The sequence below is a fragment of the Gymnogyps californianus genome, chromosome 4 (genome assembly GCF_018139145.2).
Source record: "Gymnogyps californianus isolate 813 chromosome 4, ASM1813914v2, whole genome shotgun sequence".
NCBI classification, from domain to species: Eukaryota; Metazoa; Chordata; class Aves; order Accipitriformes; family Cathartidae; genus Gymnogyps; species Gymnogyps californianus.
In genome coordinates this window covers 29,251,409-29,264,046 of record NC_059474.1, presented here as the reverse complement: position 1 = coordinate 29,264,046, position 12,638 = coordinate 29,251,409, and the positions used below count along the sequence as shown (strand labels likewise).

The 12,638-nt window shown below is 40.1% G+C and overlaps 1 protein-coding gene across 1 annotated transcript in view; it reads right to left on the bottom strand.

Moving 5' to 3' along the window:
- Nucleotides 1–12,638, bottom strand: part of ATP10D (ATPase phospholipid transporting 10D (putative)) — a 54,293-nt gene that overhangs the window by 22,905 nt on the left and 18,750 nt on the right. The window contains exons 6-11 of the mRNA XM_050895686.1: nucleotides 8,237–8,322; nucleotides 6,267–6,373; nucleotides 5,404–5,535; nucleotides 4,865–4,992; nucleotides 4,466–4,718; nucleotides 407–642 (exon numbers count right to left, since the gene is read on the bottom strand). Coding sequence (XP_050751643.1) covers nucleotides 407–642; nucleotides 4,466–4,718; nucleotides 4,865–4,992; nucleotides 5,404–5,535; nucleotides 6,267–6,373; nucleotides 8,237–8,322 — 942 coding nt within the window. The remainder of the gene's footprint in view (nucleotides 1–406; nucleotides 643–4,465; nucleotides 4,719–4,864; nucleotides 4,993–5,403; nucleotides 5,536–6,266; nucleotides 6,374–8,236; nucleotides 8,323–12,638) is intronic.

Here is a 12,638-nt window from a genome sequence, read left to right as displayed (position 1 = left end):
ATGAATGCTGCTTAGACACATTCATGTACAGAAGCAGAGTTTTTACCTCTTGTAACCTCCAATAAATATTGGTCATCTAGGTATTTCCTACTAAAACCAAAAGAAAAATGCTAGAAACTTTTAAAACAAAAGAACAAACTGTTATTAAGATGAAGCTGGTCATTTTAGCTGGAGTGATCATGGACTCACAGCAGCAAGAACCAAAGCATACACCTTCGTGACCCAACAAACATCTGCAATGTCAGCTGCAAATAGGATGCAGCCAAGCAATCATGGGAGTCTTTGGTTTTGATGGGAGAGAAAGGATTTCTTAAATGACAAGCACTCTGATCAAATGGGGGTAAAAAGATATTCCTTCATGAGTTACTTCAGAAATTCAGCATCAAACCCAACAGCTTTTACTTACAATGGGGCTGCTGAAAGCAACGTGTCCTGAGTGGGGAACATCACCTGCTCCATCTTCCCTTCCTAATGCAGGGTAACTACCAGACACCTGATTCAAAGACTTTCTGTTCAAAGGTTCATTCACAGCTCTGCAGTTGTGCCCCTGCCATTTTGACATATGGGTCGAAGAGCCACACTGACGATCAGCTGAATCCTCATCCTCTGAATCCATCTCTTGATAGGATTCCAACCTCTTTGCTATGGAAAGGGAAACAAAATCACTATTCCATGAGCAAAAAGAAACTTGTCTAAAACACTGCCTGGAGGTTCACAAAACAAAATTTTAAAGGAAGGAATTCAGTATATAGTTAAGAATAATCCACCATTTATGAAAAATAAAACCCATAACAAGCCATCACACTGACTTCCTCCTGTTTGGGACACTGCACTTCAAGAGCAACACTCAACTGGAGTGAATCCAGAAGAGGAAGCAAGAATGATCAGGGTTCTAGACAACACGAGCCACATAGAAACAGTAAAATAAGCTGGAGTTACACAGCTTCCAGAACGGCACATTGATAGGAGCCAAATAATAGTCTTGAAGTACATGAAGGGCAATTGCATAGAGAAAGGAAATAGCTTGTTTTCTATGCACACTGTGGGTAATAGAAGACACAATCGTCCTATATTGTGGTAAGACAGACTCAGGCTAGGTATCAGCAAAACTTGTCAGAGAAGACGTGACATACTAGAACAGAATGCCTGAGAAAGCAGTGAATTGGACATCACTGGAGGTCCTGAAGAAACAAAAAAATATTCATAAAGAATGATAGAAACAACTCTGCCTTAGGCCAGAGAAACTGGACCAGATCACCTCCTGATATGTTTTCTAGTCTAATTATTTTATGATGGATTAGGAGTGTATGCCAGTGGTTTGACAAGTACAGCTTCTAGCAGGAACTCATTGAAACTGTGTTTCTTACCATTTCTGTATTGGACACCCCCTCACACACACATACACATTTTCTGAGTATTTAACTGAAAAGCAGGTTTCAATAGTAAAACTTTGTATTGACATGTCTAACACCTTCGCACCAAAGATATAAATGCAGTTCTGTGCCCCACAAATCTAGCTAGGAAGATCAGTGGTGTAAACCTCTGTAGCAAATGGAAACACACCTATACTATCATGTGCTTGTTAAGAACATACTCCAGTGTTTGCACTGGAGTTCTGGGACAGTGTTCGACCCCATGCAAGAGCTTGCAATCTCAATCCAGACAGCACGGGATCACTGTACACTATTCAGCTTTCAAGTTTTTACATGTCACTGTGAAAATAGCATGCAATGAGCGTACACTACCAGTTCAATGTCTGCATCCACAGACAGCATGGAAAAACTGTTCTGAGAGCTGTGCATTGCCTATGTATTTCATTAAAGTGTGAATAGAAACAATGGCAGCTTAGGAAAAAAACAGTATTAACATCCAGATATCTCCTGCAATACCACTAATTCCCTATTTTTTTCTTATTTAAAGTAGCAGCTACTGTACAGGAAAGAAGTGAAAAGTGGGATATTATTCTGTTTTACGTGAATGGGAAACCTATCCACAGTTCAGAGTCCCCAGCTCTGGTGCTCAAAATGAGATGGAAATAGGTTTATTATGTCACTTGTGAGTCCTCTTCCTCCTAGCCAAAGCGCAGGAGCTTAGCTATGTTCAGGAAATGAGCTACTGGATTTGCTAGCCTGTTAAGTTCTCCTTATTTCCTATTGTATTCTTTTTCTGGAACATAAATGAAAGCCTCCTGTCCCTCATCCTGCCATTCTGATGAGTCCAAGGAAAGCAGGGAGACCAGAGCTTACACCTTCCTTGGCAGGCCGTCTCCCTGATGTCAACATGAATTTAATAAACTAGTTCTTTTAAAAAAAAGACAGGTGGGAACATAACAAACTGTGGCTCTCCACGACTACCAAATGTAATATCCCACGTGTGGTATTGACAGCTTTTACCAGAAAGCAGCAACGGTGACTTAGTATGTGTTTGTAGAGGCAGGTTTGGACAACACATGCCCGTTGCGCTATGCTTCCAGGCTGTTGAGAAGCCTGCATGCTCTGCCTGAAGTAACATATGTGGCACCTCTTGTAACACCACACTGCTCTGCTGCCATGGTCCAAGAGGCACACGTTACTTCAGACAGAACACTGCATGGGGGCACCTATATGGAGGATTATACTGAATCACAGTCATTGCCGTTGTGTGCTTACCTCATGTGCATCCTTTTACCCTGGGCAATACAGATATAAATACAGAAATATATGTACAGACTAAGTGGCTTGTATGCAAAAGACTGTACTGTCTTGCACTGCAACTCTTACTATATGTAGCAGGAGCCTTGCAAATAGCAGCTCTATGCAAATGAACAAATGTAAAACAGGACTAAAACACAGGACCTCCAACATTTTTCAAACTGATTTTCAGGGCTCACATAACTTCTAGATTTGTTAGGAAGAAGCACATGCTCACTCTCCAGGTAAAAGACAGGGCACAGCAGGAAATCACTATGAACATAATTAACACACTAATATTTTTGGAAGATAACTCTAAGTGAACTACTAGCAGAAGTAAGTGGTAGACATACTTTCCCTGGCACAATGAGACCTGGATCAGCCACAGCTACATCATTTGCCCCACTCTTTGGTTTACCTCTTCTGAAATACTTTTCCTTCCTTTAGGAAATGCTCTGAATATATATGTGACTTTTTATTTAAGTTGTTCATTCACCAAGTTTGAAACTTAAAAATATTTCTTCTCACTTTGCTGTTGTCATCCTTCCCAGTATAATTATGCAAAGCCAAAAAAGCACCTGGACACTTGCACCATAAAATTTTCGAAATACGTGCAGAAATTACTGTAAAAACAGTTTGTAACCATCTGCTCCTGTGACACAAGAAAAGAAGGGCTGAACTGATTCATTGCTGTGGCCAGCAGGGTGTGCCTTTTGCTTGCAGTTGTCAGCAGTTCTGTCTGGCAGCAAAACCACCAAAACCACAAAGGGGGGTTTAATACACAGCTGTGCTTCACGTGTCCACCTGTCAGCACCTCACCTTTGATCTCATATGGAACACTTGCATTGCCCACCAGCAAAATAGCAAATGTCTGCAGCCACTAGTACCTACATATAAAAACTTTGTGCTTTTATCTAATTAATAAAATAGCTAATTGAATCAAAGACTTCATGTCACTCTGCCCAGTTTTCTCTTGTGTCTGGAGTTGTATCTTCTCCTGGCTCCCAGAAGGCTTCAAGCAGGCTCTCATGAAACGTATATTGAAAGATGCTACACTATTAGACAATGAGGCAGCAACTATTCAGTAACACTGCTTGTTGATTTTTTGGCTAAAAATAAATGGATGTGTAAGATATAAGCAAGAATACAAAAGTCATTATTTTTGATGAAGGTACTTATCTTTGCAGCCTTAACACACACATGTACACACATCTGCTTGACTTGTACCTTAACATTACTGTTAAAGCTCTGACTTCAGCACGTATTTTTGGGGGGTTACTGTATCCTCAAGGGCAACAGTATGTTGAATTGGAGCCTTAAGATATACTACATAAAGGTGGTACGCTGCTATGGCAGTCAACAGGATGTTTGAACCCTAAAATGCTAGGTAAGCATTGGCACTCTAGTTGGGGCGGAAAAAAAAAAAAAAAGAGAGGAAAGACTAGATGGGCAATTCTCCAATGTTCTGGGTTCTGAATATTGCAAGGAGAGAAGTAAAACACAGTAGGCATGACTTCCTCCAGAGCAAGTAAAGAACATTTTGTTTGTGGTATCAAATATGTTGGAACTTAACTAGCTGCAAAGCAGCACCTTGCATACAGCCTTCAAGTCTCTTAACACACTATATATGAAGGGATCCAAACAATGGGGAAAGATGCATGGCTATTAGTAAGATCAGTCTGAATTCACATCATCTGTGTCTATTGCCACACAAGTCCACTGGACCCCTATCAAAACTTTCCGCTTCTCTGAGAAAAGAAAAATGACCCACTGTGAAGTCAGGTTTAGTGTCTTACCATTTTCCTCATGGCAATACTCCTGTCCTGCAATGCTGCATCTCCGAAAAACCATCTTATTTTCAGTGAGGGTTCCAGTCTTGTCAGAGAAGATATACTGAATCTGGCCAAGGTCTTCAGCAATATTCAGTGCTCGACACTGAATTGTTGAGTCTGTTTTCTCATGGTAAAAATCAATGTCATTCTGAATTAAATAAATTTGTCCCAATTTGACAATTTCAATTGAAACATAGAGAGAAACTGGGATCAAGACCTACCAAAATAAAACATGGGGATTAAATAAAACCAAACTCTTTGGCCAGTTACAAACATGAAGCAGCTCTACTGAAGCTGAAGAGTTACTTCAAGGATATAAATGAGATCAGAATATGACTCATGTTCAAAGCAGACCAAAGTTACCTGTAATAAAATGATCATCGTCCAGAACATATTGAACCCTGCTAATGTTGGAGGAATTGATTTCCCATCTGGCTCAGGGATGTTAAAAAAAGGTATTTCCGAATATCTACTTAACCAAATTCCATGGCCTTGAAAACAAGAACAAGACAAAGTGAGTCAGTTGTATGTAAACTGTCCTTATAACTCTAGTCACACTAGGCCTCTCCCCACAATGCTGTACATGCATCTCATGTTACCTGAAAAATCCCAAGAGAAAATAGCAGTTTTGCAGAGCAATTAGTGAGAGAAAAGATAAATGAATCAGAGAAACAGGTTCCAGACCTAAGAACTCGCACCAGGAACATAGTTCTTGACCACACTCCAGAATAAACATGACAACATGAACTAAAATCTGGCAGCATCCCCAGCTGCTAGGGAATTACAAATGGATAAAGGCAGTTTCCGAGATGGGCCGTTAAAATTAATCAGCCCCGAATTAAAACATTAAGTGTTGTAGGCTGAGCAAGGAAAATAGCAGGAGTTGGCCGATTCTCACTTACCTATTGCACCAGTTAAACACATCAAAATTAGAAGCAGAACACACCAAAGAATATCAGTGTTCACTTTTCTTTCCAATTTACTGCGCTTGTAATGAGGGCCGCTGTTATTCAGCATGGCTTTGGTTTCATGACCTGTAACCACAACACAAGTTGAAATTCTCCAATAGCAGGTATCAGAACCACAAGTACTTTATATTTCTAAGGGTCTGGGAAACAGGACATTTCTGTTAATTAATATTTGAACAGAGATTATAAATATGAGCAAACTAACTGCTCCTACAATACATGAATTCTGTCCTAAAGAAAACTGAACAAACTAAACCAAAATCTGTCATGTACACATTAACTTTTATACTGCCAATAATATTTCTTCCTATAGAAACAATCTTATTCTTGACATTTTCTGTATTATTTCTAATATTTCCTACAAAATCCTGCACCTGCATTACAACTATCTGGCTGGATACATCATACTGATTAGTTTAAAAACCTCTGCCCTTTGAAACAGAACACTGAAGAACAGCACTAGCTTCAGTTTTGGACCAGAAAAAAAATCCTAAGCAAGCCACGCATCTCCATGTCCATTTCAAAACCTGGGTTTACCATCGCAACTAACAGTTGAGGACAAGGACCTGTTCACACAGAACAGAGCTGGCCTCCCATGAGTAATCACACATATCATTTGTTAAAATAGAAACAAACTTAATCCAGACATGCATTCTTAACATTTCTAGCTACAGCTGCCTTCTGCTGGATTCAAGTTTTTACTCTCCTAATTCCCCTTTGTACAATACTGTTTCTTAGGGCACATAACTCTATCTTGTTTGCAAGGCAATCTGTGAAACCCAGGGTGGCTGACTAACCTGCATATACCACTATGCCTACAACAGCTTCTGTGTTTCTCACTGTGCATCCTCGGAGCAGTAAGTTCTCCTTGCTGAGGCCCACTCGATCCTTGTTTGAATGCTCACTGAAAAAAAAGCACATTACTTGAGCTGTAGGACTCCAGCAATTAGCAGTCAGGCTTTGCAAAACCATTAGGGAGCAGATTTCCCAAAGAAGCTGCTAGTCAGTGACGGCCATTCTGACACTTCCAACCGGACTTTTCCAAAGAATGGGGTAACATGCATGCAGATCACCTTTGAAAATCCAGGCACGTAGGCACTGTATTAAAATTTTCTTGTGTTTACAAGCCTAGCATTTGCCAGCTGGCATATGAGAAGCAGACAACACTATTGAAAAGAGCTCAAGGCAAATACTGGAAGTCTGAAAGCCTACGACCTCTACTTGAATTGCCGACATCAGAAAAAATTTGAACAAAATATAAAATCCCATTTTAAATATACTGTGAGCATCGTTACTCCTGTGGCATACTTTCAGCGCAGGTTGTTGTGGAAGGTGGCAAAGCTGAGCTACATGAGCATGTGGACCACACCTGAATGAGACGTAAACAGCACGTGGCAATAATGGGATAAGACCGTGAGCCTATAACAGCACAGGAATGTATATAAGTTATACAGGCCGTTAATATGTTTTGGAAGGCTTTAAGGACTTTGTTCAGCTGCTTAAAAGTAGTCGTTCATAAGAAAGCAGAATTCATAGCTTGCTTAATGCTTTTGCTTAACGTTGACCTGTTCTCGCGTTGGAGAACCATTCGGAAAGCCCCAGAGCCAGTTTGAGCCAGGAAAAGGAGACATAGTAACAACTAGCTTACAAAAAACAGGAAAGAGAAAGAACAGGCCTACCGATGAGAAAAAGGACCCAATGAGAGAGAAGACGACCCCAGACCCGAATATTACTATTGGATCAGACTATGGTGTGAGGGGCGGGAATTTAGATTGTAAGGGTATAATTGCCCAGGGATGTTAGTGTTTGGGGTTCCTCTCTGCAGGCATGCAGCATAGCTTGAATAAATTACGCTGTTTTGAAGGCCTTGATTAGAGATTCTGCTTTGGGGAACCTAGGGTCAAGCCTGAGGGAAGAAGCAGTGCCTGAGGGTGAGTGTGTGTGCGTGTGTGAAGAGTCGAAAAGGGCACCTGTCAGCTCACTGGAGTGGCCTGCTGCGAAGGGACTCCAGTCCTACCAGTTGAAGTCTCGGGTGGTGTGTGTGCGACTCCTTGATTGGTGTGTGAATGCTTGGGCAGCAGCTTCTCCCTTAACAAGGTAGGCCCACTCTTAGTCAAGGTGTTTCCTCAGAGACTAAGATTTATCTATATTTATTTTTCTTTCCATATTTCTAACGTGTCACTGCCCACAGAGAAGAATACAGACATTAAAACTCTCAAAAACTGAAAATCAGTCACCCCGTGAAATAGTATTTTGTTTTCCTACTGTCTATAGAAAATCATAAACCCATAAGAAAAGACACAGATAGGCACATTGGTCAAAAGGAGTTTGATCAAGTCACTGATGGTTACACAAAACAGTAGGAGAGGAAGCCAGTTCTTCCCATTTCCAATTCTGAGCAATGCAGCTTGTCCAATTAGGCCATGGTCCAGACCAAATACTGTAGATAGCACATATGATTAGGAGCAGATTTGAAACAGCTATTTCAAATATGGAATATACAATTGCAAAACAGCCTGAACTAAGATGCTGAAAATATTCAGTACAAAATAAAAAACAGTAGTGGGCTTTGCCAGTTCACAATCTGCTGCTCAGAAAGCCCTTCTGGAGCTCTATCTGTTTGGCTGTGCTCAGAAATGTAGTGGTGCAAACTGACTCCTATACATATTGTCATTATTTTTTAAAGCAAACATTACAAGCTCTCTGAAAATTAGTAAGAGCACCAAAGCTTATGACAATAGTTTAAAGAGCCCCCAAGCCTACTTACACAAAGCCTCTGAAGTGACTGAGGTCGTTGTTAGGACCTTCACACTCTATTCTACTGGAAAATTTTTCTGGATCAATTTCAGAGACCTAAAGCCATAGAAAAAAAAACCCAGAGAACTCAGACGAAATGTGATGGAACTTAAAAACATCATAAATTCATAGGTTCATATATTACTATCTAACAATTTAGCTTCAAAACTGTAAGCTGCTGGTGTTGATGATCTGCTACCCAGCGTACATCAGACAGCATGGAAGGACTTCCTAGTAAATATCAAACCCTGGCAAGTACCCGTTGAATTGCTGATATTTTGAGAACACTGGAGAGGAGAAAATGGGTGGAAGAGTGAGGAAGAAGAAAAAAATGCAATAAAACATCTGAAAAGCAGACATTTCCCGTAGTTTTTTTTCATGATAAGGAAAAAAGAGGCACTGTCTTCTCTGCAAGCAGAATTTCTTCCAAACAGCTGTTGTTTCCGATACCAGAACCAGGATGCTGTCTGTGCCTATGTAAAAAAAGCAGGTAGAACTTTTTAATGATGTTTGAGCCTTACCAGTACCAAAGAAAGGGCTGTTATGAAAGACTAGAAGTACATGTTGCGAATAAAGAGCAGGTGAGCTCTTCAGTGAAGAGAAAAGCCAAGCGGAACAAATATCCTTTATTAATAAAGAATGAAACCTGACAAGAAGAGACAAGCCAAAAGGCTTTATTTTTGGAATTACCTGCAATTGCACTTGCAATTTAATTTCAATTTTTGGCATATGAGTATGTCTCTAGCCTCTAGTATAACAGAGGCTAGCCTCTGGTATAACAGCCATTTCCAAGCTGAGTACCTTCCACTAACTCTTTGGAAGGTCATTTGTTCTGCTCTGTAGAAAAAAAGAATGACCAATTTAAGGTTTCAAACTCCAAAGATAAACCTGTAATTCACAGGTGTAATTGAATACCTCTTCTACATAATTACAGGTCTCTGAGAAGGCTGTACTCCCACAATTGGGTGACTTCACACTGACAGAATAGCAACTGTGAGGTTAAAACACAATCCTGTAAGAATCTGAAACTCAGAAAACATAATATTGTTAACATGTACTTTGTTGGCTTGATTAAAAAAAATTTTTTGCTATGTTTTGCTGTATTGATTTGTTGCACTGTATTAACCTGTAGTCAATATGAACACAGCCTTAGACAGGTACCTTCAGTCTCTGTAAATTTAATTAACTATGAAAGACCTCTCTCTCCACTGACGTCTCATGTTTATTTGTACAGGAAGTACAACATTTCTGTAAAATGTTAGACAGTATAATTGATTCACACTTTTCAAGCATTTCACGTTGTAAAACGATTACACAAAAAAGAGCACAAAGAGTAAGAACTACCCCCAAAAGGAAGTAAAATAGCCAAAGCAGCCGATTCTTTTCTTCTACAGCCTGGAAACTGTCTCCAGATATGTATTTCTGGTGAAAGCATCTTATTTTTGATGGACAACTAAACCATTTGACTTGGTCGAACAATTTGTAATAGCAGTGAAGGTGTTAGCAGGAGCTTCTTGCAATATACCTTGAAATAGCAACCACAGAAACTCAGGCTGTAACCTATAGTGGGCACAGAAGTTACGTCTACACTCTGCCAGTATAAAACAGAGGTGACAAAAACTATGTCCAAAAGCAGGTATCTTGATATGGGCACTCAGATCTTCCTGGACTATAAATTTATGGTCTGTATTTCTTCATTATAATCTTAACTTTGACAAAGCAAATATTGAGAGAAGAAGATTTTGCACCTTATTTCTTGAGATGCTTTCCTATGTTTCCTGGCACGAAAGAGAAGATCTTCTATGGCAGAATTAAAATTACTTAGATTTTGTGTAAAGGTCCCTAAAGAAGGGGGACAATAAAGATGGGAACTGAGTAAGGTAGCTGGGAGTGATAGTCCCTGCATCAGACTTTCTCACTGGAATGGGGAGAGAGGCAGCTTCCCAAGGCCATGCCTGCTGCTTTGGCTGTGCTGTGTTCCTGACAAACTACATGGTTTGATAATATAGCATGGAAAAGGAGTGGGTGCATAGTCAAGGTAGAAGAAGAGAGCTGGCAACTCCTTTCATCAGCTTGGCTTCTTAGGCTGCCTGGAAGAAAAAGACAGCACTTTCCTCTCCACTAGGTTTGAGGATGCTGCAGCTAGGACTCGATTCAGTCATTGACCACGTAGGCTGAGCAGGAACTGACCAGTGCAGTCCTGTGGCCTCTCTTGTAATAGGAAACATTCACTGCTCACAGTGTCTTAGTGCTAATGGCATATTAGCTTCTCCACCCCAGTGAACCTGTGCTTGGTTCAGCTAACCATATGAGATGTGCAAGGAAAAGGAGGTTAATCCCTTTGTAGTGGGAAGCAACATTTGAGTGTCTTGAAAGGAGCAGAGCAGTATCAGTTTGTTCACTAAATAGCTCATTATCCTCAGGGAGCAGGTCCTCAGCTGTTTTCTGTATTTCTCTGTGAATGCCAAGATGGTTGGAGACACTGTGTTCTGTGCCTTGTTACCCGCTGTTACCTGAGAAGCCTCGAGTTACTTTCCCAATTTCTTTCCCGTTGTCTTTTAAGCATTAAAAAAAATAAATAAAAAAAATTTATGCTATTCTAAGTTGCCAAAAAATAAATTTGACTGCAAGAGTTTCAGTTCCTGTTTCATGCTTTAATTTTGCCTTGCCTTCTCTTAAAGGAATCCCAAGCACAAGAACAGGTGCCCCACTGATAACCTTTTTCATTGTGTTTCTACTTGCTCAGTCACAAAGAAGCAGGACATAACACCCTTGCAAATAGGTTAAGTCCTTTTAGTACTTGTCTTCAGATGTTGTTTAATTTGATGTAGTTTATTCCTATTCTTCTGAGCTTAAGAAATGGAGAGGTCAGGCAGTCAGCCTCTTACACAGCACTGCCAGTCTTATTCAGCCTGAGTTTATAAGAACAAACCTCTGGCTGAAACTCAGCTGGTGGGGCACTAGAGGTCTGTGAAGTTGACCATGGCTCTACATTCAGAAACCATGCAGTCCTGACAAGAAGACCGTACAATGATTTTTTTTTTTTTTTTTTTTTTGCATTTGAGGACAAAAATTAACAGTCTTGAATGGTGCAGGAATTGTCACCTTTTTTGGACAGTATGACTCTTCCTAGCATTTTGGTGCAAGTTTTCTGGAAACAGAGAAAACAGTCTCTTTCTTCAGTGAGACTGAAATCAGATCTTGGTAGCAGGAGCTGGTATGAGATCAGGGCTACCTCAGTATGATGTAAGCCTGTAGAACCATTTGAATTTTGCCTTGCATAATGATATGTATATACAGAAAGATCAAACAGTCCTTTCTGCCTTATTGTTTTAAGATTAAATCAAGAAAGAAAAGAAAAAAAAAAGAATGCATGTCACTGTAAGGGGATAAGAAACAGCTTTGTTCATGGATATCACATCAGGTCTTTGGTATTACCACACTTGCTAAGTAACAGAGGAGTCTTAATGCACAAGGTACTCCTCCTCACTTCCTCACCACTGCTGACAATTCAGAGGCAATTCAGGTAATTTTATCTCCAGAGGACTAAACAGTCTGTTCTTACGGACAGCACAGTCTCCCTGCTGTTGTTTTCATCATGGTGTTTCAGCAGCAGAAGTCAGTACCAGGTGTGCTGAAGACTGCAGAAATGCCAGGATTCTTTGTTCTTTTGGTATCATCCTCTTTGTGCCAGCCTCCAGCATTTTGTCTGCTAGGTATAATACTAAATAAAGTTTATTTGCCTGGTATTAAAGCAATGGCACTGATGTCTTCAGTATCTGAAAAGGCCTTTATGAATTACTTATAAAGCCTTAACCATGTGATTTCCATGGTTGAAAACCAATTTCCCACCACTACTTGGTATGTGTAAACCCTCTGAGACTCAGTGATGCTTGCTCTTGAAAGGGAGAGATGACTCAGTTAATGCTGTTCACAGTAGGCTTGTAGCAGAAAAATTCTAAGAGTTCCAAAGGTTTTATAAATCCTTGAAGGATTAGAATTGGAGCTAAAAATACATTTGCAATATGAAAAAACAGTGAAGGAGAGAAGATAATATCTGCTCCTCTCTCTAGGTCTTCATACAGCACCGAACTCCCTTCTAAAAAATTCCAATTTCTCACCCATGACATGATACACACCATAAATGACTTGTTGACATTTACCTGGATAGTTATTTTTAGTGGCTTGCATTACCTGAAATAGATCTCTCTTTCTCTGGATTAAGTGAACACACAAAGATTTGCTCCAAATGCAACAAATTAGAACTATGTTACCTAGTTATTTTGTTTTCAGATGGGGATTGCTGAGCTATTAAGAGTTAGGCAAGCTAGAGGGCTGGGTTGTTTGGGTTTTTTTAGTTGACCATCTCATGT